The sequence below is a fragment of the Heterodontus francisci genome, chromosome 30 (assembly GCF_036365525.1).
Source record: "Heterodontus francisci isolate sHetFra1 chromosome 30, sHetFra1.hap1, whole genome shotgun sequence".
Lineage (NCBI taxonomy): Eukaryota > Metazoa > Chordata > Chondrichthyes > Heterodontiformes > Heterodontidae > Heterodontus > Heterodontus francisci.
Genome location: NC_090400.1, coordinates 47,945,881 through 47,970,314, shown reverse-complemented (window position 1 = coordinate 47,970,314; position 24,434 = coordinate 47,945,881). Strand labels below are relative to the sequence as shown.

Below are 24,434 nucleotides of genomic sequence, written 5' to 3'. Positions count from 1 at the left end.
GGTGATGTTTTTGTTATGGGATTGTGGGGGAGGGGTGATGGCGTGTGCGATACCAAACCAATTCTCCTGGCTACGGAATCTACAACACGGGGGTTACAGTCTCAGAAAAAGGGGTCGCCAATTAGAACTGAGGTGAGGAGAAATTTCTTCACTCAGTGGGTTGTGAATTTGTGGAATTCTTTACCGCAGAGAGCTGCGGATGCTCAGTTGTTGATTATAATACTGAGGGAATTAAGGAATTATGGGGTTAGAGTGCGAAGGTGGAGCTGAAGTCAGAGATCAGCCATGATCTTGTTGAATGGCAGAGCAGCCTATTTCTTGCATTCTTATGAGTTCTGACGCTGGATTTGCACCAAAATCCAACTTTAGGTTTAGATTACCTCAGACCATCTTTGTTTCAGTTTTAATAACATCATTTGCTTAGTAATAATGAAAAAAGCTTGATTTCCCTTGAGTGCTCACAGAAATAAAGAAGAAATAAGTGTGATTAAATATGCCTTGCGACACAACATAAATCTTAAACTCAGCCTTTCATAGTGCTACATTGCATAAGTTTTAGATTGCATTAAGTGCTGGTGTAAAAGAAATTTTACTGAAACCAGCACTATCTATCCAGTTCATTCTGCTGACCATTACAAATTCCCTGAAATCCTAGGAGGAGAAATGAGTACCTTCCATAATTATTGAATTTTCAGAACCTTTTGTTTTACTGGTGAGAGCAGCACCTCGATTTTAAGTAGATCCTTCCTGAGATGACCCCAAAAGATTGTCTGTCCTCTTCATCCAGGTCTGTGTAATTCCTGCTACCAGCCTTGGCTCAGTGGGTAGCATTCTCGCCACTGAATCAGAAGATTGTGGGATCAAGTTTCATTTTAGTGCTCAAAATTTAGGCTAACACTCCATGGCAGTACTGAGGGAGTGCTGCACTGCCGCAGGTGCCCTATTTTGGATGAAGCTTTAAGCCAATGCCCCATCTGACCACTTGGGTGGAAGTAAAAAGATCCCATAGACACTATTTTGAAAAAACAAATGGAAGTTAAACCCAGTGTCATTTATTCCTGAACCAATATCACTAAAACAGATTTGTACATCGTGATTTGCGAGACCTAGCTGTGACTATAATAGATATGAAACCATTATAAGTTGTAAGTCAGTTTTATTCCCCATTCTGATCGAAATATAGGATTATTTTCTTCTAAAGGCTACACTATCTGGTAAAGTGTTACAAATTGCAAATATGAAAACTCTACTGCCTGTGTTCTTACTCGCACCAAGTCCCGTTCACCCATCACCTCAGTGACCTATATTGGCTTCCAGTTAAGCAGCACCTCGATTTTAAAATTCTCATCTTTGTTTCCAAATCCCTCCATGGTCTCGCCCCCTCCCTATCTCTGTAACCTTCTCCAACCCTCCAAGATATCTGTGCTTCTCTATTTCTGGCCTCTTGAGCCAGCCCTGATTTTAATTGCTTCACCATTGGAGGTCAATCCTTCAGCTGCCCAAACTCTGGAATTCCCTTCCTAAACCTCTTTGCCTCATTACCTCTCCTTCCTCCTTTAAGACACTCCTTAAAACCTACCTCTTTGATCAAGCTTTTGGCCATCTGCCCTAACATGACCTTATGTGGTTCGGTGTCAAATTCTGTCATATAATGCCTGTGAACAGCCTTGAGATGTTTTATTACATTATAGTTGCTACAACGATCTGAGTTATTATCTTTAAAACCATTTGTTTTCATGAAAAGCCAAGCACTCTGAGCTCTGCAGATGGCTTATTGAGTTTAACCAGTGAGTGAGTGGCCAAGAAGGTCCCTGACTCCAGCTCTGATCTATTCTGTTAGCTAATCTCTTGCTGAGACAGCGGGTTGCATGCTATAATTGGTGTCAGCACTGCTGAGCTGGGGGAAATAAGCTAGGGCTTTTGATCTTGGGTATTAACTTTTCCCTGAGAGGAAGCATCTGACTTCTGCTGCGTTTAAGGCCAGGGAGTTTTCCTACTGGGAATCCTGAGGGGGCGGCACAGTGGCGCAGTGGTTAGCACTGCAGCCTCACAGCTCCAGGGACCCGGGTTCGATTCTGGGTACTGCCTGTGTGGAGTTTGCAAGTTCTCCCTGTGTCTGCGTGGGTTTTCTCCGGGTGCTCCGGTTTCCTCCCACAAGCCAAAAGACTTGCAGGTTGGTAGGTAAATTGACCATTATAAATTGTCACTAGTATAGGTAGGTGGTAGGGAAATATAGGGACAGGTGGGGATGTTTAGTAGGAATATGGGATTAGTGTAGGATTAGTATAAATGGGTGGTTGATGGTCGGCACAGACTCGGTGGGCCGAAGGGCCTGTTTCAGTGCTGTATCTCTAATCTAATCTAATCTAATATATACTGTACCACTCATAATGGCTCATTTGAGCTCCAAGATAGATTCACACTTCTCAAATATAGCTGCCTCCTGATGTACTGCTGTATCTACCATCTGATAGGTACAGTGCTAACCCAACAAAACATTTCTCTTATTTAAGCCTTGTTATATTCTTCCTTGGGTCATGTAATGCGACCATGGTGTAGAATAATAGTTGGCCATCATGTCCTCCTGTGAAGGCTGATTTTAACAGTCATTAGGAGTCACATACCAACACTAAGGCCTTGAAACTGAGCACCATAACACCACTGGTGCTACAGAAGCCCCGAAGGACAAAAATGGCATGGGCTACACTTCCGGTTTGGGAAGGCTGCTAGTGTGGGTGTGCCGTGTCAGGTGAGGTCCTGTCAGGACATCATTCAGCCGTTCCTGCTGATTTCATGCACATTTCAGAAACTTGCTGTGTGCAAGTTCACTCAACGCCTGTGCTAATCACTCTCAGCTCAACAACAAGCATTCAGCACCACGAGGGAAAACAACCCCCACCTCACCCCACCCACAAACAATTAGCATTATTTAAAGGGCCAGGCATCCAATTTGCAGTAGAAGCACTTTTGACTTGCTTCCACCATTGCAAGAGCTGCAACTTGTTTTTGGAGGTTTCATGGTGATCTGTTGCATAAATTCAGGAAAACCAGAGGATTTGGTGGCCCAACTACGCACAAGGTATAGGAGAGTGTGGTTGCAACATGACAGAGAAATGGAACAGTGTCTACAGCAAGGGGAAGCTCTGCAATGAGGGAGGAGGAGGACTGCTCTCCACAAAACGCCCCACTTACCAAGGGTTTCTTCTGAGCACTTCTCTTACCTCCACCTAATCCAGGAGCAGTACCTGAGGTGAGTCGGGTTCAGCAGGAAGTGGGCACAGAACTGTGCCACTTCCTTCAACATGACCTGGAGCTTGTACCAGGGTGAGGATAGTGCTGCCAGTGTCCATCGACGCAAAGATATTGTTTTCACTCTCAGCAGGGTGAAGCAGGATGAGAGGGCATGTGGCTTTGCCAGGATAGAGGGATTCCTGGTGGTGCAGGTGGGGACTGCATGCATGTGGCTGTGGGCCGCCCATGTCAATGGGGAGAGGTATAGGAACTGCAAGGGCTACCACTCCGTTAATGTGCACTTGGTATGCGACCATGCATAGTACATCATGTTGGTGAATTCCCGCTATCCTGGCAGCAGCCACGATGTCTTCATTCTGAGGCAGTCTGCCGTAGCCACCATCTTCGTGCCTCCCACAACCAGAATGCGGTTACTTGAGAACAAAGGCTTCCCGTTGTACATGTGACTCATTAGTTCTGATGAAAGGTTTCTGACATGAAATGTTAACTCTGCTTCTCTCGCCACAGGTGCTGCCAGACTTGCTGAGTATTTCCAGCATTTTTTGTTTTTATAACAAAGATGTCTATTGGTAAATATCCACCAACAGTGATAGATGCAGAGTTGAGCAATTTTACACCACATTGCTTCATGTATTGTGCAAGGAAAGGTAAGTATTTAGTAGAGTTTCTTTATAATTTTCTCAATGGTATGTGGGATGTTATAAAGAGGTTCTGTATTGCAGTGAAGGTCATTAGCAATGCACATTACATCAGAGGTCATGGGCAAGGGCACTGGCTTTCAGTTTTCACACAAAAACAATTAGACACACAGCCCCGCAACAACTGTTAAAATTCCATCCAATCAAAAAAGGAACCTCATTTATTCAGTCACCAGAAACTATTGGCCCTGATTATAGGGAACAGCAACCCCATTGTACATGGTAACAAGGTTTTCTGTCATCAGGCAAATTGGACAGAATAATTGGATCCCCAAGGCACTGGTACAAATTCTGGAAGCCCATGTGATGATAAATGCAATTTGACATTCAGTCACCATAAATCAGGTACTTTTATTACTATATCCATGTTTGTTACCATACCTCAGAAAGGTGCTTTAGTTCCTAATGGGTTAACTAGAGATAGATCAACCCCTTTGGAATTGAGCCCATGGGAGTGGCTTAAAATTTTCATCGAAAAGAATTGCAGATAAAGTATCAAACAAAGAATCGGGTTGATTCTCCCAGTTGAACTCTGTAGCCACCATTGTTCATTTTACATCTCCAATTAAGCTAATGGCACTATTGACTACCACAATGTACAAACCTTACCAAATTGGTAATTTTCTGAGGCTTCATGGAGTTGTAAGCCAGCTGTGCAAAAGAAAGCCACCTTATTTAAACAACAGATTTAAGCCATTGTCTTTTGCTGGAACTGCATTCGTGAGCTCACATCAATAGCCGCCTGTAATGCTCATCTTTAGAATGGCCGCTGGCACATCTGTGACTGACTTGTGCGACCAATCCTGCTCTGAATTGTGTGGCAAGCCTCTAAATGCAGCCTCTGCTCACTCCTATGCAGTTGAGTCCTGGTTTTGCCTATCCTATATTATTGGTCCACAGCCTCTTGCTTTAAATCCCTACTGTGCAAACAAGCCTGGAGGCAGGATAATGAGGTGTGGATGTAACTATCTAACTGCAGTGGATATATCTAAATGAAGGAATCCCTGAAAAGGACTATTTAGCAATATCAATTACACCAAGGTAGAAGACATGAATGGTTTTGATAGAGTAAATGAGGAGAAACTGTTTCTAGTGGCAGAAGGGTTGATGATCAGAGGACAGGGATTTACGGTGATTGTCAAAAGAACCAATGCAACATCTTTTTATGCAGAGTTATAATGATCTGGAATGCACTGCCTGAAAGAGCAGTGGAAGCAGATTCATTAGTAACTTTCAAAAGGAAACTGAATAATTAATTGAAGGGAAAAAAATTATAACACCATGGGGCAAGAGTAGGTGAGTGGGACTAATTGGATAGTTCTACCAAAGGCCTAGCACAGACACAATGGGCCAAATGTCCTCCTTCTGTTGCTATATCATTCTATGATGTGACACATTAAATTTGTCCACCAGATGAAGTAATTGGTCAAAAGGACATCACTTCAGTCGGTACTGTTTTTCTAGTCGTGTGAGGGGGCAGTGCACAAACCACTCTCGAATCAGTGAATTTGTTAAAGTTAGAAGACAGCTGACTAGCCAGTCATCGCCAAGATAAAAGTGGTTCCATGGCCTTTCAGTGATCTTTTTAACCGTCAACTGTAATTTTAGAAAGATCGCTGAAGTCTAGTTACCATTGCACATTGTGAAGAACATTCCAAATCAACAGCGTTATACCGAATGCGAAAAACAAGCACAAGGCACACAGATCTGCTCAATTTAGCTAGGCAGGGCCAACATCAGGGGCTGGACACTTAGCACCTTAAGGTGGTACCCATTCCTCATTGTGAAGCAAACATGTTGCTACTTCTGTCACTCACCCCTATCAACACTGAGCTAAAGCCCGAAGTATTGAGGGTGTCAGGGGGCAGATCTGCGCAGATGGCTGTTTGTTGTTAGGAGGCTCGCATATGGGTTCTGTCGTTGACATGGGTCCTGATTATTCCTTTAGGCTGATGATTCAGCTGTTACTTCCAATGTTATGACGCAAAGTTCCACAGCAAAATACTATTTAACATAATACGTTACCAGGCTGCGTGTCTCTTACCTGATGGGCCATTTTTTGACGACTTCAATGTTAGTTCATATGTCAACTCTGTAAAAGACAGCCAACAGCACAAATCAATAGAGTAGAAGGGTTAACCCTCACAGACACCGGTGTGCACAGGGCTGCGGGGGAAGGTGAGGCACAGGGTTGCTATATGTTTTTCTATTGAGTCAGCTGTCTGACTTCTCTTTCCACGGATGCTGCCAGACCTGCTGAGTGGTTCCAGCATTTCTTGTTTTTATTTCAGATTTCCAGCATCCGCAGTATTTTGCTTTTATTTTATGTCTGACTTGTCTAACTGGATATCAAAAGTGTAACATTAGGAGTCAGCACTCCCGGCTGAGTGTTTTGTCCGCTGGGAGCTCGTATCGGATGTCTGGACATGCACTGGGCACGGTTTTCTGGTTGTAAAATCCTGGACATTTCATGCCTGAATTCCTGATGTACACTTTCAGCAGGTAAGGCTTCCCACCGAGAGCATGGACTTGTAAAATTAACCCCTCCCAAACAATGTCTGCTTTTCTAATAAAAATAATAGTCAGCTCTTATTCCATTCGCTTATGCGTCGTACGATTTGGAGGCGTCAGTTAGTATCGGTTACAACGACCTTTCATCAGCAGCTGTAATGCAATGTTAAGAACACAGGAGAACAATCATGAAAATTGCCAGAGCGCCTTCAATGCACTAAAATTACTTCACAGAGGTGAAACTTCTACAGCGAGCTGTAGAAAGAGCTAAATAGCTGAATCCAAAGTATTGCATAAATTCATAATATCTGACACCTCCCCCCCCCCCCCTCCTCCCCCTCCCCCCTTGGTGCAATGGTGAAATCCAAAGCATTATACAAATGAGAAATAATATTATGTCAGAAAAACAGACGGTCATATTTTAAAATGTGGGAGAAATGTTTCCATCAACCTGTGAATGGTCCCCCAGAGGGCAGCAAAAAAGCTTTTATGAATCATGTACTGTTCCTGGTTCTCTGCGAGTTGAGTCACTTACAAGATTCCCTCATACAACACACTTACTTTAAGTGTGGGGTTTTAAAATTTATTATGCAAGTTTTATTGATTCAAGGGAAAACAAACACATGTCCTATGCATTCCGTGCAACAGCAGAGTTGAACAGTTACTGGGCCCAGTACTGTACGGGACTATGGATGGTATTATCATTCAGCTCTCAGCAATTCCACAGAATTTCTGCATTCTGCACTGGCGACAATAACTCTCTGAGCAGAGGCACCCTGCAGCTCACGTGCATCCTTGAACCTATCAAACACTTTCTTCAAAAAATTGCCACTGGGCCCCGACTCCAGCTTCCTATTTTCACTTGTTTTCTATGCTTTCCCTAGTGGGGCTCGCCTCACATCACACAGCAGAACTGATATAGTACCATAGTATAATACCTGCATTTCTACAGGAGGTCATGATATTAAAGGGAATGTACCTACCTGGATAAAGAGATGGCTAGGGAATTGACAGAAACATCAGGAATCAAGAGATCCTTTTTGGCTTGGCGGGATGTGGATCGTGGTATGTCCCGGGGGTCTGTCTTTGAACCTCTTTTGATGGTTTGGGCCTGCTTTCAGGCTTCTGGCAAAGTTGCTATGCAACTAAACTGTGCAACTGGGAATTGGGAGAATATCTTTCAGTATATCATATCCCTGGCCCTGTTGGAAGATTAGGCAGGCAACCTTCTCCAGGCCTCTCAAGTCTCTTAAGGCGGATAAGAGCAGCACAGGAGGACTAGAATCAGAAGGAGGCCATTCGGCCCATCACACCTCTGCCAACGCTCCGAGTTATCCATTTAGCCCCATTCCCCTTTAAATATTTATCGATTATTTCTCTGACTTTTCTTCCCCTTTCTGTCTAAAGGCACCCAACCTCCTGCTGTGCTACTGAGATTGCTTGCCATGTGTGTATGACCGTAACAGCACTATAAAATCATACAGCACATCAGGAAGCCATTTGACCCATCAACCCTGTGCTGGCTCTCTGAAAGTTACCAATTATCCTAATCCCTTGCAAAATTGTTGCCTTTTTAACCGGAGATCAATTCCCTTTAGAAAATTACTATTGAATCTACTTCCATCCTTTCGGCGACTGCATTCCACATCATAACAACTCACTGATTAAAACTCACTCATTGCCACCTTACTTACTCGCACAGCTTTTTCTCCCAGTTTGTGACATGAAGTGGTGTACAAATGCGGGCTCAGTGTCGCTTGCTCACTATTGTATAGCTTACTCTTTCTCTCGTCTTTATAAAATAACGTGACAGTTGAGATGCTGGTTCCCCACAGCCATTGTTAGCAAACTTGAATCTCATTGCTGGCTGTCACACAAGTCTATGGGCCAGAGCTCACTCCGTTCTTCTGTTCATGACACAGTTCGATATACCTGGGGCAGAACAGAGACAGAAATACGTGCCAAATTGAGTTGGATTGAGCTTTACCAAAGACTCCAGACAAAATTAAATCAGTCTGAATATTTAGGTAAGAGAATGGACTATCACTATATAGATCGTGGAGATTTACTTTTAATTCTTTTGTGCAGTGAGATGTGTTACTTTACTTTAGTGCTTTGAATGATCATTGAAGATTTTCCAAAAGGTCTCAAGCTGTTAGTTCATTACTTGTGGGTTGTTGTGGAATGTTGAAATGATCAATTGGGCAGAAAGATGCACATTGTACAGTCAGCGACTATCCTGACAGTACACGCAAATAAATTAAAGAATTGCTTGCATTTATATAGCGCCCTTCACAACCTCGGGACATCCCAAAGCGCTTTACAGCCATTGAAGTACTTTTGAAGTGTAGTCACTGTTATAATGTAGGAAACACGACAGCCAATTTGCACACAGCAAGCTCCCACAAACAACGATATGATATTGACCAGATACTCTGTTTTGAGTGACGTTGATTGAGGAATAAATATTGGCCAGGACACCGGGGATAACCCCTGCTCTTCTTCGACATAGTGCCACGTGATCGGTTATGTCCACCTGAGAGGACAGGCAGGACCTCAGTTTAACATCTCATCCAAAGGTTGGCAGCTCTGACAGCACAGCACTCCTTCAGCACTACACTGGAATGTTAGACAAGTTTTTTTTTGTGCGCAAGTCTCTGGAGTGGGATACGCACCCACAACCTTCTGACTCGGAGGTCAGAATGCTCCCAACCGAGCCACAGCTGACACTGCCTAAAGTGAATCAGACTCAGTGTAGGTGTTGTGAGGAAAGGTCTGTGACCTGAAACATTAACTCTCTTTCCCGCTCCACAGATGCTGCCTGACCGGTTGAGTATTCCAACATTTTATGTTTGTGTTTCAGTGTAAGGATATTGATTTGATGTACTGTGGATTCAGTGGGTGCTAGTTACTTGCTGAAGTGGATTAAAACATAACTTGTTTTGAAAATGATAGCTTTAACATATAAGTTCCAAATTGTTCTGAACAGGTTTGTTGGAGCTGGACCTCAGGGCTCCTGGGCAAGTCAAGGAATCTAAATCTGTCGGCCCTGCCTCTCCTGATCGCTGTTTAGTGAACTTAGTGATAGTGAGCGTGTTTGCTCATCTGATGATGCCCAGATCGGGCTTCATTGTGATGTCCTAAAGGACTGAACAGTTTGCTGACCTTCAGTGGCTAGACTCACAAGTGGCCAGTCAAGTGAGAGATTGCTGGGTGCTGGTTGCCTTTTAGCAGAACTAAAATTACACTTTTGGTACCCATCTTGCATTTTAATATCTCCCACCAACTGTCCGCTGTTTGATCTGCCATTTTTTTTTTTACAACAAATTATTCTGCATTAGATCCTTTTTTCCCAACTGAAATGAGCTAATTTCCAGTCAAATGCGTTTAGCTTGGACTCCTTTATTAAAATTTATTGTTTGTGGGAGTTGCTGTGTGTAAATTGGTTGCCATGTTTCCTACATTACAACAGTGACTACACTTCAAAAAGACTAATGAGTCACTATTCTTGAAATGTTTTCCTACCTTCAGATTGTTTATTTGTCCTGCATTATAATCCAGAAACAGATCCAGCAGTACATCCTCTATGTTTGATGTTTGACGGACACCCCATCCACCACCTTAAACATTCACTCCCTCCACCGCTGGCGCACAGCGGTAACAGTGTGTACTATCTACAGACGCACTGCAGCAACTCACCAAGGCTCCTCTGACAGCACCTTCCAAACCCGCGACCTCTACCACCTTGAAGGACAAGGGCAGCAGATGCAAGTGAATACCGCCACCTGCAAGTTCCCCTCCAAACCACACACCATCCTGACTTGGAACTATATCACCACTTCTTCACTGTTGCTGGATCAAAATATTGGAACTCCCTCCCTAACAGCACTGTGGGTATATCTATACCACACAAATGGCAGCAGTTCAAAACAGTGGCTCACCATCACCTTCTCAAGGGCAATTTGTCGCATCCCAAAGAGGAACAGCAACAACTTGTTTTTGTATAGTGTCTTTAACATAGAAAAGTTTCACAGACACAAATAAGTTGCAAGATAGCAGAAAGAAATACCAGGAGGGGTGACCAAATGGTCGGTAAGTGAAGTGGATTTGAAGGAGGGTCTTATTCAAGAGCGAGGGAGTTCGATAGTGTAGGGCAACTGAAGACAAGGCCACCAATGATGGGGGTGGAGGAAAGGTGATACACAAAGTTTAGAGCCATAGGAATACAGGGTCCAGGGGCTGAATGGCTGGGGGAGGTTACTGGGAAAGGGAGGGGCGAGTCCGCGAAGGGATTTAAACACAAGGATGAGAATTTTAAATGTAAGCTGTTGGGGAATTGGGAGCCAATGTAGATTAACAAGGACAGGGCTGTTAAGGTGAGTGGGGCTGATGTGGGATATAATGCAGGCAGCAGAGTTTTAGACAAGCTGATGTGAATGGAATGTGGAGGAGAGAAGGTGGCCAGGGAGCACCAGAATAGTCAAGTCGGAGGTGAGAAAAGCATGGGAGAGGGTTTCAGTGCCGTAAGGATGGAGGGGGGAGATTGATTCTATGGCCAAAAGGCCCAGACCTGTTAATTAAAAAAAAAAATCCTTCACCTGGCATCAAACAGGCTGCCAATAACCCAGTAGACCTCCCAAAGCCCTTCCACAGCCAATCACAACATACCTCGGGCAGCTTGCTTAAAAATTACAACCCACCCTAACAGCACAGAAGCTGCCTTGTCAGGGTACATCATTGCGGGTGGAGATCCCACTCTGGCCAGGAGGCACTGAGATTACACTCTGGCTCCATCTTCTTTTTGGAATGTAGATTTTCCACTCATTCACAGTCGACGGACACAGATTTTAGCTTAGTGATCCTTGCTGTTAAAAACTGCCTTACACAGGGGGCTTAATGCATGTAATCTAGTATCTCCTTGTGACCCTTACTATTTCACTGAGAGGAGGAGGAGAAGATGTGGAATATATTAACAGCGCAGTCACTAGGTATTGTTGCTCTGATTCAGCATTACTACATTGTCCTCAGCTGCATTCCTGTGCGTACTTCATTTCAGTCAATAACTTACTGGCAGCTGACCTAATGTTTTGTATTTAAGTTCCTCCAAACCTCATTCTACCTTGAGAATTCAGTGACATTGAAAGCCTGGGATTCTCACTTGCTGGGGAGAGACGACAGATTACGAACCTGCTGCGATACAGAACCATTTTTCCCAAAAGACAACAGCCAGTTAGGACTATGTTCTTATGCCTCGAGGACACGGGACTGAATTGTTCCCAGACAGTTGATGAAAGTCATGTGTGTTGCAGTGGTTTTGAATACAATCTGTTCACCTCTCAAACTTCCAGCCTGGACTAATGGGGTCAATTGTGACAATGGGGGGTATTTTATGTTCTCTCCCGTGGCGGGTTTGGAGGTGGGGAGAGCAGAAAATCAGGTGGAGTGGTGGTGGTGTGGTGGGGCGGGGTATGGTGGGGCGGGGGGGCAGGCCACCTCCGCCACAATTTCGTTTGGGACAAGAAGGCCTGTGAATGGCCTTCCCGTCTTGCCACCAATTGAGGCCCTTAACGGCAATTAACCCTCAATTAAGGGCCTCATCCCTCTGCCACCCCAATTAGCCACGCGGCCGGCAGCCCTGTCGCCGCACGGGAAGCATGAAAAATCGTGCGGGCTGTTTCCCGGCTCCGGGGTGAGGTGGGCAGGTCCCTCGTTAAAAAGCACTGTGCCTGAATGAGGGACCCGCCATCAGGAAGGTGGGGGCCCAGACAGCCACCCTCCTGCCCTTGCTAGCAACCCCACCCCCCCTCCCCACGCCCCTCTCCCGCGACTCCCACTACACAAGACCCCTCCCACCCTGACCTACCTGTGGCCTGGGTCCAGCACCACTCCTAGGCCTCCAGTAGGTGCTCCTCTGGCAGCAGCCACTGCCTCTGCGGTGGCGCTGCTCAGTAGAAGAGCTGCCAGCCTCTGATTGGCCAGCAGCTCTCCAAGGACGGGACTTGCAGCGACAGGGTGCTTGATCCTGTGGAAGGCCCGCCGCTGTCCACTTATGTGCCTGATTGGCATTAGATGTGGTGGGCTTTGTGGAGAAGAGGCAACGCAGGGTTCTCGGCCACAAGACGATTCTTAAATAATTAAAGGAATAGAAGAGCAAACTTCAACGAGCATAGGTTAGAGGTCACACCCCAGCCTTACTCAAAGCAAGAAGGAATCATCATTTATATAGCACCTTTCATGACCCCGGGACCATCCAATTAACTACTTTCGAAGTGCAGTCGTTGATGTAATGTAGAAAACACGGCAGCCAATTTGTGCACAGAAAGCTCCCACTAAATGTTGGCCAGGACAGCAGAAGAATACTCTTCTTTGAAAATTATCATGGAATATTTTACATCTACCCAAGACGGGCCTCGATTTAATATCTCATCCAACAGACAGCACAGCACTCTGTTATTACTGTACTGAAGTACCAACCTAGATTTTGTGCTCAAGTTTCTGGAATGGGGCTTAAACTTACAATTGCCTAACTCAGAGGTGAGATTGTTACCACTGAGCTATGGCTGGCACTCAGGTACTAAGCTTGATTTTGGGTCACTTCCACCTATTGCGGAAATAGTCTTGACCTTTCCTGCTGGGTCTAACGGCCAGGAGAGAAGTTTGCTTTGGTTCTGTTAGAAACTCACGTGACTGCTGCACCCTTCACAACTATCTACATAATAGCTGCATTAATTCATTAACATTGTGCCTCGAGTGATGTTCTCACCTGCAAAGCGTCTGCAACAACCGTGCAGTGTTTGGTTTAGCAATTGCACCCCAGCATCGACTTTATTCAGATTTTTGAGACAAAGTGGGAAAGTCTGAACCAGATTACTCTTGAGGAGAATATATCCAGCACTGTTCACCAACAGTAGCACTGAAGTGACCCGGGGCGGATCTGCAAGGCAAGGGAGGAGATAGCAGGGGCTCTGACACAAATTTTCAAATCTTCTCAAAGCCACAGGAGTGATACCAGAGGATTGGAGGACAGCAAATGTGGTACCATTATTCAAGTAGGGTAGCAGGGATAAACAAGGGAATTACAGGCCAGTGAGTCTAACATCAGTGGTTGGGAAACTATTGGAAAAAATTCTGAGGGACAGGATTAATCTCCACTTGGAGAGGCAGGGATTAATGTGGGATAGTCAGCATGGCTTTGTCAGAAGGAGATCGTGTCTAACAAACTTGATTGAATTTTTCAAAGAGGTGACTAGATATGTAGATGAGGGTAAGGCAATTGATGTAGTCTACATGGACTTCAGTAAAGCTTTTGATAAGGTCCCGCATGGGAGATTGGTTAAGAAGGTAGGAGCCCATGGGATCCAGGGCAATTTGGCAAATTGGATCCAAAATTGGCTTGGTGGCAGGAGGCAGAGGGTGATGGTCGAGGGTTGTTTTTGCAAGTGGAAGCCTGTGACCAGTGGTGTACCGCAGGGATCGGTGCTGAGACCCTTACTGTTTGTAGTGTACATTAATAATGTAGATGTGAATATAGGAGGTATGATCAGTAAGTTTGCAGATGACAAGAAAATTGGTGGTGTCGTAAATAGTGAGGAGGAAAGCCTTAGATTACAGGACGATATAGATGGGCTGGTAAGATGGGCGGAGCAGTGGCAAATGGAATTTAATCCTGAGAAGTGTGTGGTGATGCACTTTAGGAGGACTAACAAGGCAAGGGAATATACAATGGATGGTAGGATCCTAGGAAGTACAGAGAGTCAGAGGGACCTTGGTGTACTTGTCCATAGATCACTGAAGACAGCAGCACAGGTAAATAAGGTGGTTAGGAAGGCATATGGAATACTTGCCTTTATTAGCCGAGGCATAGACTATAAGAGCAGGGAGGTTATGATGGAGCTATATAACACGCTAGTTAAACCACAGCTGGAGTACTGTGTACAGTTCTGGGCACCACACTATAGGAAGGATGTGATTGCACTGGAGAGGGTGCAGAGGAGATTCACCAGGATGTTGCCTGGGCTGGAGCATTTCAGCTATGAAGAGAGACTGAAAAGGCTAGGGTTGTTTTCCTTAGAGCAGAGAAGGCTGAGGGGGGACCTGATTGAGGTATACAAAATTATGAGGGGCATTGATAGGTTAGATAGGAAGAAACTTATTCCCTAAGTGGAGGTGTCAATCACCAGGGGGCATAGATTTAAGGTAAGGGACAGGAGGCTTAGAGGGGATTTGAGGGAGATTTTTTTCACCCAGAGGGTGGTTGGAATCTGGAACACACTACCTGAAGAGGTGGTAGCGGCAGGAACCCTCACAACATTTAAGAAGTATTTAGATGAGCACTTGAAACGCCACAGCATACAAGGCTAGGGGCCAAGTGCTGGAAAATGGGACTAGAACAGTTAGGTGCTTGATGACTGGCACAGACACGATGGGCCGAAGGGCCTGTTTCTATGCTTTATGACTCTATGACTATGACATGAGCAGGACTGTTCACTTGATGCTGGCAAAGGGTTAGGCTGTTCAAAGCTGTTAGATTTGGTAACTTTTCCTGTCGTTCACTTTATGGTAATAATGCCTCATTTCGCATTAGGAGTAGGCCATTCAGATGCTGACCCATTGGTTATGGGTAGGCCATTGAGCCTGATCCCCCATTCAATTAGATCAAGGTTGATCTGCACCCCAACTCCATTTATCTGCCGTTGCTCTAGTTTCCTTGATATCCTTACCTAATAAAAATCGTTCAATCTCATTCTTGAATGGCCCAATTGTCCTCACATCCTCAGCATTTCGGGGGAGAATTCCAGACTTCTTCTGCACTTTGTGTATGAAAACGTGGTTTCTGATTTTGCTCCAGAAATGCCTGGATCTAATTTTAAGATTACGTCTCCTCATTCTTGATTCCCCTCCCCACCCCCTCCACCAGCAGAAATCATTTCTCGGTATCTATCCTATTGAGTCATTTTAACATTTTAAACACCTCCTGTTTGCCAGGTATGGCAACACATTTGGCCTTAAAACAGGTTGTGTAACTTTTCTCATTCCTCAGCAAGAGCAGCTTTTTTACCATCAATTGTCCCATTGTATTTGACGTTGGGCTTCGGAGTGCTTTTTCTGTCGACGTGCTTCAATTTTGCCAGTGTCCTGCTGATGGATCAGCTGTTTAGGCCACGGGTGTCTGTTCAGTACAGACCACGACAGTTCCAGTTTGTGCCGAATTAGCTGATCTCATTCGGCATGGCAGCAGGGATCTCAAGTATTCAACTGGTGAGGACTGGATGGGATTGAGGTGCGATGCCCCCTGCAGTTGAATAGGTCGCTGCTCCTCATCACCTCAGCTCACACTTGAGTCAGATATCTGTGGGAAACCTGTGGAATCAGCAATCCAGTCAACACACTCAAGCGGGAAGGAAGTTGGTGGAAAAAATGTGAGGTTTAAACAAAATACTAGGTTGGCACTGCTGTAGAGGAGTTGATAATTGTCTGGGCAACAAGACCATCATATTAGTTGTAAAGCCCTAAATAAAACAGCTCCGATTGTTGCCAAGAAACATTTATTAACACTGAGGTAAACATTTTAAAACATTAAAGGAGAAATGTCATCTTCCTGGGAAAGTGGTGCTGAGTGAGCTTAGTTTTAGGAACAATTTGCATTACAAGTTGTAGCTGAGGGACCAGAAGGGCAAAGATAGAAATTCAGTGCCATCTTTGCTTGAATGCATGTATTTTTCTTATTTAGCAAAGTCCAAGTTCATTAGATTATAGAAGATTATTGCATACAATCAATGGGATGGTCAGAGCAGATCTTTAAAACCTGCTGAAGTTGCCCTGCAGGATCGAAAGGTCAGTCCTCATGGTCTAGGCCAGATGCAGGAAGAAGTTACTGCTCTCTTCCAGGAAGGCTACACATTGACAATTCTGGACAAGGAACTGATGCTAATGACTCACAAAGTAGGTGACCCTCTTCCTCTGCCTTTTTTTGGGGGATGATTTTTCTGTTCTCCCCCAGCCTTACCCCACTCTGCCTCAGAGAGAAAAGATATGTAAGTATGGAATGAGTAAAAATACAAATATTTTTCTGAATTGTGGCCATTCTCTCATTGTCTGAGACTTTATTCCTCAACCCACAATTTAAGCCCCACATAAAAGAAAGGCTTACATTTATATAGCACTGTTCACAACCTCAGGATATCCCAAAGCACTTTACAGCTCTTAAAGTACTTTTGAAGTGTAGTCATTCTTGTAATGTAGGAAATGCAACAGCCAATTTGCACACAGCATGATCCCACAAGCAACAAGGTGACAATGACCAGATAATCTGCTATTAGTGATGTTAACTGAGGGATAAATATTGGCCAGGACATCAGGGAGAACTCCCCTGTAATGAAAATGACCATTCTGGTGATGCCTGGTTGCATCACACATATACTACCTGGTCTCCCTCTTGTCCCAGGTTTAAAAATCACGACAACCTGTGAACAAGGTGCTAATGAGTCACGAGCACGTGCCATGTCTGGCAGGTTTTCTGTTCCTGCACCCACCAACCCATTAAAGTGAATGGTTGGAAAATGACTGGCTGCTTGAGTGCAGAAATGGAAAACCATGGCCCCCATATCTCTACACTACTGCATTTATGTTGCGCTGTCGTAAAATGTCGTAAGAAAACTTTTACTGTTGACCGTTTGTTTTACAAACAGCTATTTACAACAGGAAACCTCAATTACAAACCAAATATGGATGTGGAAGGTTATCCATTCAGCTCCAGTCAACTACAATCCTCTTGTCTCCAATAAAAGCATCCAGTCACTTCGCTAAACGGTTAAGACTTTTCTCTCTACTACCTTAGCAGAACATCCATTCGAAGTGTTGATCATTCTTCACATAAAAAGTTGCCTGACCACCGCCCCCCTCCCCCCTCCTAAGTCAGCCTTTTGGCAGTAGGACAAGGCTCAAACTGTCACCTTTTCGTTTGCACTAGTGTTCTGGGTCTCCCTGCTCTGTACACTGTAACTTGGATAATAATGTGGCCCATTCAGATGGAAATTCAGACTGCTGTGCAATAAATGAAGGTTAAAGTGAGAATCTGTTTCTTCATAGTGTGAGGAATAATATTGATCTCTCCTTGCACCCTCTGTAGTTAAACTGAAGGTTGCAGAAAACTCTCCGCTGTCAGGGACTTGGGCTTTTATTGGTCACGCATTCAAATACGCAGGCCGACTCCCCTGAATGCTGCTAGGGGAGAAAATTAAGAAGCACTTCCAATGCCCAGCTTTATAAATTGCTTATAAATGATTACTGACTACCACCATAGATTATTCGGGAGCCATTCTGGTTGCCAGTAATTTGATATTATGGATGTGACTTGATGCTGGCTGAGCTATCGTCACAAGGTAGTCCTGGATGAGAAAGACCATTCGGCCCATTTGGCCTATCCTTACAGAATAACACCATTACCTCTGGTGTCTGCCATGCATTTATCCTTGGCTTTTCCTGTTTCTCATCTACGTGCTGTCACTTGTCAACATCATCCAAAAACATGTCAGGTTCCACATATATGCTGATGACATCCAACTCTACCTCATCACCGCCTCTCATGACCCCTCAACTGTCTTTAAATTGCTTGTACTGGATGAGCAGAAATTTCCCCCAACTAAATCTTGGGAAGACCAAAGCCATTCTCTTTGGGCCTCACCACAAACTCTATTCACTAGCCACCGACTTCATTCCTCTCCCTGCCAAATATCTCAGGCCAAACAGTCTGCTTGCATTCTCGGTGTCGTTTTTGACCCTAAGATGAGCTTCTGATCACATATCCGCGTCATCATCAACGTGGCCTATTTCCACCTCTGTAAAAGTGCCCAACTCTGCCACTGCCTCAGCTCATCGCCTGCTGAAGCCCTCATCCATAGCTTTGTTACCTCGACTATTCTAATGTATTCCAGACCGGCCTCTCATTTTCCACCTGCCATAAACTTAAGCATCCAAAATTCTTCTGCCTGTGTCCTAACACACACCACATCGCATTCACCTATCACACCCACACCCCCCACCCCCCCCCCCACCCCCCCACCCCCACCACCCCCAGCTCGCTGACCTACATTGGCTCCCGGTGAAGCAATGCATTGATTTTAAAATTCTCATCCTTATTTTTCAATCCCTCCATGGCCTCACCATTCCCCACCTCTGTAACCTCCTCCAGCCCTATAACCCTCCAAGATCTCTGCAGTCCTCGAGTTCTGGCCTCTTGAGCATCCCTGATATTAATTGCTCCACTATTGGTGGCTGCGCCTTCAGTTGCTGAGGCCCTAAGTTCTGGAATTCCCTCCCTAATCCTCTCCACCTCTTTCTCTTCCTATTAAGATACTCCTTAAAACCCACCACACCGACCAAGCTTTTGGTCATCTGACCTAATATCTCCGTTTGTGGGTCGGTGTCAAATTATGTCTGATGTGCTCCTGTGAAGCGCCTTAGAATGGTTTACTAAATGAAAGGTGCTATATAAATGCAAGTTGTTGTTATTGTCTACCATCTCCCCGTTTCAGCATCTCCTGATCCTTAAATGAGCCCTGGCCTCAACTCCCCTTGTTGACACTGTGTCCCAGCTGTTGATTACAGTTGCTGACGTCTGTATGCAGTTTGCTTTTCACTGAATTTGTGCTGAACTTGCTCCCTCTTGTCTTGCTGCCCTGGCACAGCTTAAAGTCTTGTTTTGCATTTGCTTTCTCGCTCCCAATTATCTCTTTAAAGTCACGTTGGAACGTCTTGGTTTCAAACCTGAAGAGCTCCAAACCTGGAGGTCAGCCTTATCTATGTCTTCTGCATTGTCTCTAGGGCTCAGATATCCACCTTATATAATGGTGACTAGAAATGTATGCAGTACTCCAGTTCTGCTTGTACAGAGGTGCCAGTTCAGCAGGACTCTGGAAATTTGAATTCAACTGATTTGGCAGCAAAACTTAACATCCGATTTTTTTCACTTTACTGTCACATATTGATCCCATGAATTCAGCTGTCATCACGGATCCCGTTCAATTTCCTGTTTGGAACTCCCCAATTCTACATATGCAGTAGCTGTACCTCATTATTTCTTCACATATCTAGTATCTTGCACTTGTTCACATTGAGCTTCATTTGCCACTGGTCAGCCCAGTCACAACCTCTGTGGAGTACTCCTCATGAGATCTTGGCTGCCTCCTCCCAGTCTACATTATTCCTCCCTTCTCCGTGCTTCTGACAAACTTAATGACTCTACACTGACTAGGATTCCTTCCAGGTCATTTGTCTGTGGCAGGAGCAGGAAGTGTCCCAGCATAGACCCTGCCACAACCTGTTCAATACCTTCCTGGCCTGCTATATCCATTGTGATTTGGTCCCCCTTTGTCACCTCTCTTTGCTTCCTTCCCTTTAATAAATAACAAATCCATGTCTCAGCCTCGATATCCATGGTATTGGAGCTGGACCTAAAACAAACTGCCTGATCCCTCCTTGATTTTTGTGGGCGGTTATCATTTTTCGATGAGCTAACCACATTTCAGGCCTGCCACAGGCTTTCCTACCAAGCACAGTTAATTTGGTTCCAGCAATCATCAGTGACCCACTGCAAAGAGGTTGAGGATCAATGCAGTTGACTAATGGCAGCTGAATCAGACAGACAGTCTCCTCTTCCCCTGCTCTTTAATGATCGAGTTTCAGCAGGGATGAAGTGTCAGCGAGCTGGATGAGATCATAATAGAAAAAAAGTTTCTGCACAGCTATAAATGCTCTGAGTGCAAGGCTAGATCAGATTAATAGTGTTTAAGTTAGACACAGTGCTTATCAGGAGATAGTCAGAGCCTGTGTGATGTTGCCCACTTCAAGATGAGGAAACCCCTCCTAACAGCACTGTTGGTGTACCTACACCCCAAGGACTGCAGCAGTTCAAGAAGACGGCTCACTACCACCTTCTCAAGGGCAATTAGAGATGGGCAATAAATGCTGGCCTAGCCAGCGATAACCATATCCCCCGAAGGAATAAAACAAAGCACGGAACAGTTTTTATCCAGTGCATGTTGTAAATCAGGTCCAAAGGCTAATTTTTGTTTTGGATATGACACAATAAAATGCTAAATCTAGATGAGAATGTAACAGAAATGCTGGTAATCTAGAATGAAAATGGCAAATGCTGGAAATGCACGCAGAATTAGTCAGCGTTTAAAGGAGAAATACAGGTTAATGTTTTGAATGGGAACCCTATATTAGATCTGTTCCACTAAACTCTTAAATGGTTCACAAGTCACTGCAGCTATGAAACAAACATGATGGAAGTTTAAATTAAAAAACAGCTGAAAGCTTATAATGGGTCAGTCAGCATCTGAAAAATTACAGGATGATTGTGGATGAGGAAGGCCATTCAGCCCATCCAACCAGTGCAGCACAGATTTACCAGAGTGATATCTGGACTTGAAGGGTTAAATTACAAGGAGAGATTATGTAAACTTCTGAGGACGGGTCACCGACGTGAAACGTTAATTCTGTTTAACTCTTTACAGATACTGCCAGACCTGTTGAGTCTGATTTCCAGCATTTTCTGATTTTATTACACAAATTAGGGTAGAGTGTGCCCTGGAATTTAGATGACTAAGGGGTGATTTGATCAAAGTTTTCAACATATTAAGGGGAACTGATAGGCTAGCTAGACAAAAAGATAGAAACTATTTCTGCTGGTTGGGGAGTCTGGGACCTTTTTTATCAGATATCTTAGGGGTGAAGTTAGGAAATATTTTCACACACAAAGGGTGATAGAAGTTTCAACTTCCCTTCCACAAACAGTAATTGACGCGAGATCAATTGTTAATTTTAAACATAAGATTGACGGAATTTGTTAACCAAAGGTATTAAGGGATATGGGGCAAAGATGGGTATAGTGTCACAGATCAACCATGATCTTATTGAATGGCAGTACTGGTTCGAGGGGCTAAATGGCCTACTCCTGCTCCTGTGCTCCATCCAGAAGGACCTCCCTCTCCATTGCAGCATTCAATTGGTTCATAAATGACTCCAGAGATTTTGCCTCCACTGCTGTAAGCAGAATTCCATTCCACAAGTAAAACATTTCCTGATCTCGGTCCTAAACTTGCCTTTTATAAGTTCGAACCTGTGTCCACTTGTCCTACTCTCATAATTTAAAAATCAGTTCCCTTTTACAAAACCTCTATAAGATCACCTCTCAGTCACCTCCTGGCAAGGCTGAAAATGTCAAGTTTCTCCAGAGAGCTTCAACTCATCTGTGAGAAGTTTTATTTGATGATTCCCTGTTAAATTTGACATTAACATCGGCCTCAGCCTCCCATCCATCCTCAGACCAAGCTCCTGACACCCGTCAGCAATAGACTAAAGACTATCTGAAGTTAGAAACTAAAGGATGAGCACAGTTGTCAGTGGACTTGGTGTATTACAGTGCTGTGGGATAACTGGATCTGTTTCAGCAATTTTACTGAGAAAGCTATTTGGGTAAGTGACTGTGTCTATTATGGTACAGCTGTGGGGGATGGGGAACACAAATGATGGTTCCTTCCTCAATGATAGTGAACAGCTCCTTCTTCAACTGGACAGGAAAATGGAAGGAAATGATCCTAGAGTGACACTAATACAACAGGGAGAGCCCAACAAAGGCACCAAAACTCAACAGTACATGGTATTGTAACTTATATACTTCCCATGAAAATGCCAACACTGCCGTGGCTCTCAAAACCAAAAGCTTGGCTTTATCTAGACAGCATCTTCCAAACCCACCACTTCTACCACCTAGATGGACAAGGGCAGCAGGTGATAGAAACATGCAAGTTCCCCTCCAACTTACACATCATCCTGACCTGGAACTATATCGCCATTCCTTCACTATCACTGGGTCAAGATCCTGGAACTCCCTCCCTAACAGCACTGTGGATATACCTACACCACATAGATGGTTGAAGAAGGTGACTCACCACCTTCTCAAGGGTTTGGGCAATAAATGCTGGCCTTGCCAGCAACACCTACATCCCACGAACAAATAAAAAGAGATTTAGAGATGTGAATTTCAAAGGACATTTATAATCGCTATTGGTAGAAATAAACACATCCATCCAACACGGTGTTAGACACTAGCAAATCACAACTGAACATTCTTAAAGCAAAGTCTGTGGTCTGGACGCAGCCAGTTATTTCCTGCTTTGGTTTTTCTGACCTTCAGATAACCTGTCCTGTGCTCCAGACTACTCGTGAGCAATGCCACGGGAGATCAGCCAGTCATTTTAAAATGAGACAGCCTCTGATAGAGCTGTCCTGCTCTTGGCTTCAGCAGCAAAGCCAAACTTAGAATTCAAAGCCACGATTTTGCACCCTTACTGCCCCATCTCGTTTTGGACTTGTCCAAAAAACTGGTAATCCTTTTCCCTCCCTTGTTTGAGGACTGCGACAGAGACTCACCGGTGCAGCGTTTCTGCAGTTGCAGGATCTCCATGTGCAGCCCGTGAAGCAAGTCCATGTGCTCCCCCTTTAAGAAGGCGATGTTTCGCTGAACACTCTGCAGCTGCCGCTCCAGAGATGAGGTCTCCATGGTGACCAAGTAAACAGTCTGAGCCTGGAGGAAAGCACAGATTAATGATCAGGGAAGACAATAATGTGGAGCAAAGTCACACATTCAGAGACCCAAAGGACACTGCAATAAATCCTCCCCCTCTGTTGTTGCACAATAAAATGAATCAGCATCTTCAACCCACTGAGCTCCAGTGCAGCATTCTTGCTGTTCCCATGCAGCAAACAACATTTACAAAAGAACAATTCTTTTTGACTTCAAAGGACGCTGCGAATTAAATAATGCTTCATTGTGCAGATGCCTGTTTACAAAATATCATTTTGAAAGTGCTCTGATTTTAAAATGATAAATTATGGCATCTCCAAAACGATATTTTCTAACAAGACAATGCACATTTAATCATAATGTCCTTTGCATTCAAAAACAAGACTTATTCCTTTATAAATGTTATTTATTTCATAGGAACAGCAAAATATAAATGGCCTTGCCAGAAGCACCGTCAATGCAGAAATAAGTAACATTCGCTCTGATTGTGATATTATTAATTATGGCAAGTGTTACTTATCTCTGCCTTGACAGTTATCTCTGGTAACTTGTATAATACTAAAGGGTTTTGATCTCTTCAGCTCTATCTGTTATCTTCCCCTTGCCTCTTTGGTTTGGTCAGTCCCAGAAAGGACCTTCTCAGGCCTCATCCAACCAGTTCTGATGATGGAAGACTCCTTCAGATGCTAACTGGCCAGCTGTGCAGTTCCAATATTTTGCTATTTTTCTTAACCCAATAGGAGCAGGCCATTCAGCCCCTCGAGCCTGTTCTACCATTCAATTAGATCTTGGCTGATCTGTGTCTTAACTCCACATTCTCAATATGGTTCCACATCCCTTAATACTCTTGCCTAGCAAAAATCTGTCAATCTCAGTTTTGAAATTTTCCAATGAGCCCCAGCCTCTACAGCTTTTTGTGGTGGTAGAGAGTTCCAGATTTCCATTACCCATTGTGCTTCCTGACATCACCCATGAATGGCCTAGCTCTAATTTTAAGGTAATGAACCCTTGTTCTGGGTTTCCCCTCATCAGAGGAAATAGTTTCTCTCTATGTACACTATCCAACTCCTTTCATCACCTTAGACACCTCAATAGATCATTGATCTATACTCATGGGAATGCAAGATTAGTGCTTGCAACCTGCCCTCATAATTTAATCTGTCGCATTTAATTGGCTGCCAAGAATCAAAATCTCACTTACTACCCTATGGGATCTCTATCAGAAATCTATTAACAATTTTTACTACGTCCTGAGTTTTAACCCTTCACATTTCAAATAAAAATCCCTCCATTCTCTGTGAAAGGCTTTTCCTCAGCAGTGCATGCCCACTCAGAATGAACATGACTACTATTTTAAAACGGGCAAGATTTTGGTGATAAAC

The 24,434-nt window shown here is 44.2% G+C and overlaps 1 protein-coding gene across 1 annotated transcript in view; it reads right to left on the bottom strand.

Moving 5' to 3' along the window:
* Nucleotides 1-23,028, bottom strand: part of ccdc92ba (coiled-coil domain containing 92Ba) — a 40,853-nt gene extending 17,825 nt beyond the window's left edge. Inside the window, exons 1-2 of the mRNA XM_068009992.1 lie at nt 22,899-23,028; nt 5,995-6,042 (exon numbers count right to left, since the gene is read on the bottom strand). Of these exons, the coding sequence (XP_067866093.1) occupies nt 5,995-6,042; nt 22,899-23,028 (178 nt within the window). The remainder of the gene's footprint in view (nt 1-5,994; nt 6,043-22,898) is intronic.
* Between the last annotated feature and the right edge of the window lie 1,406 nt (nt 23,029-24,434).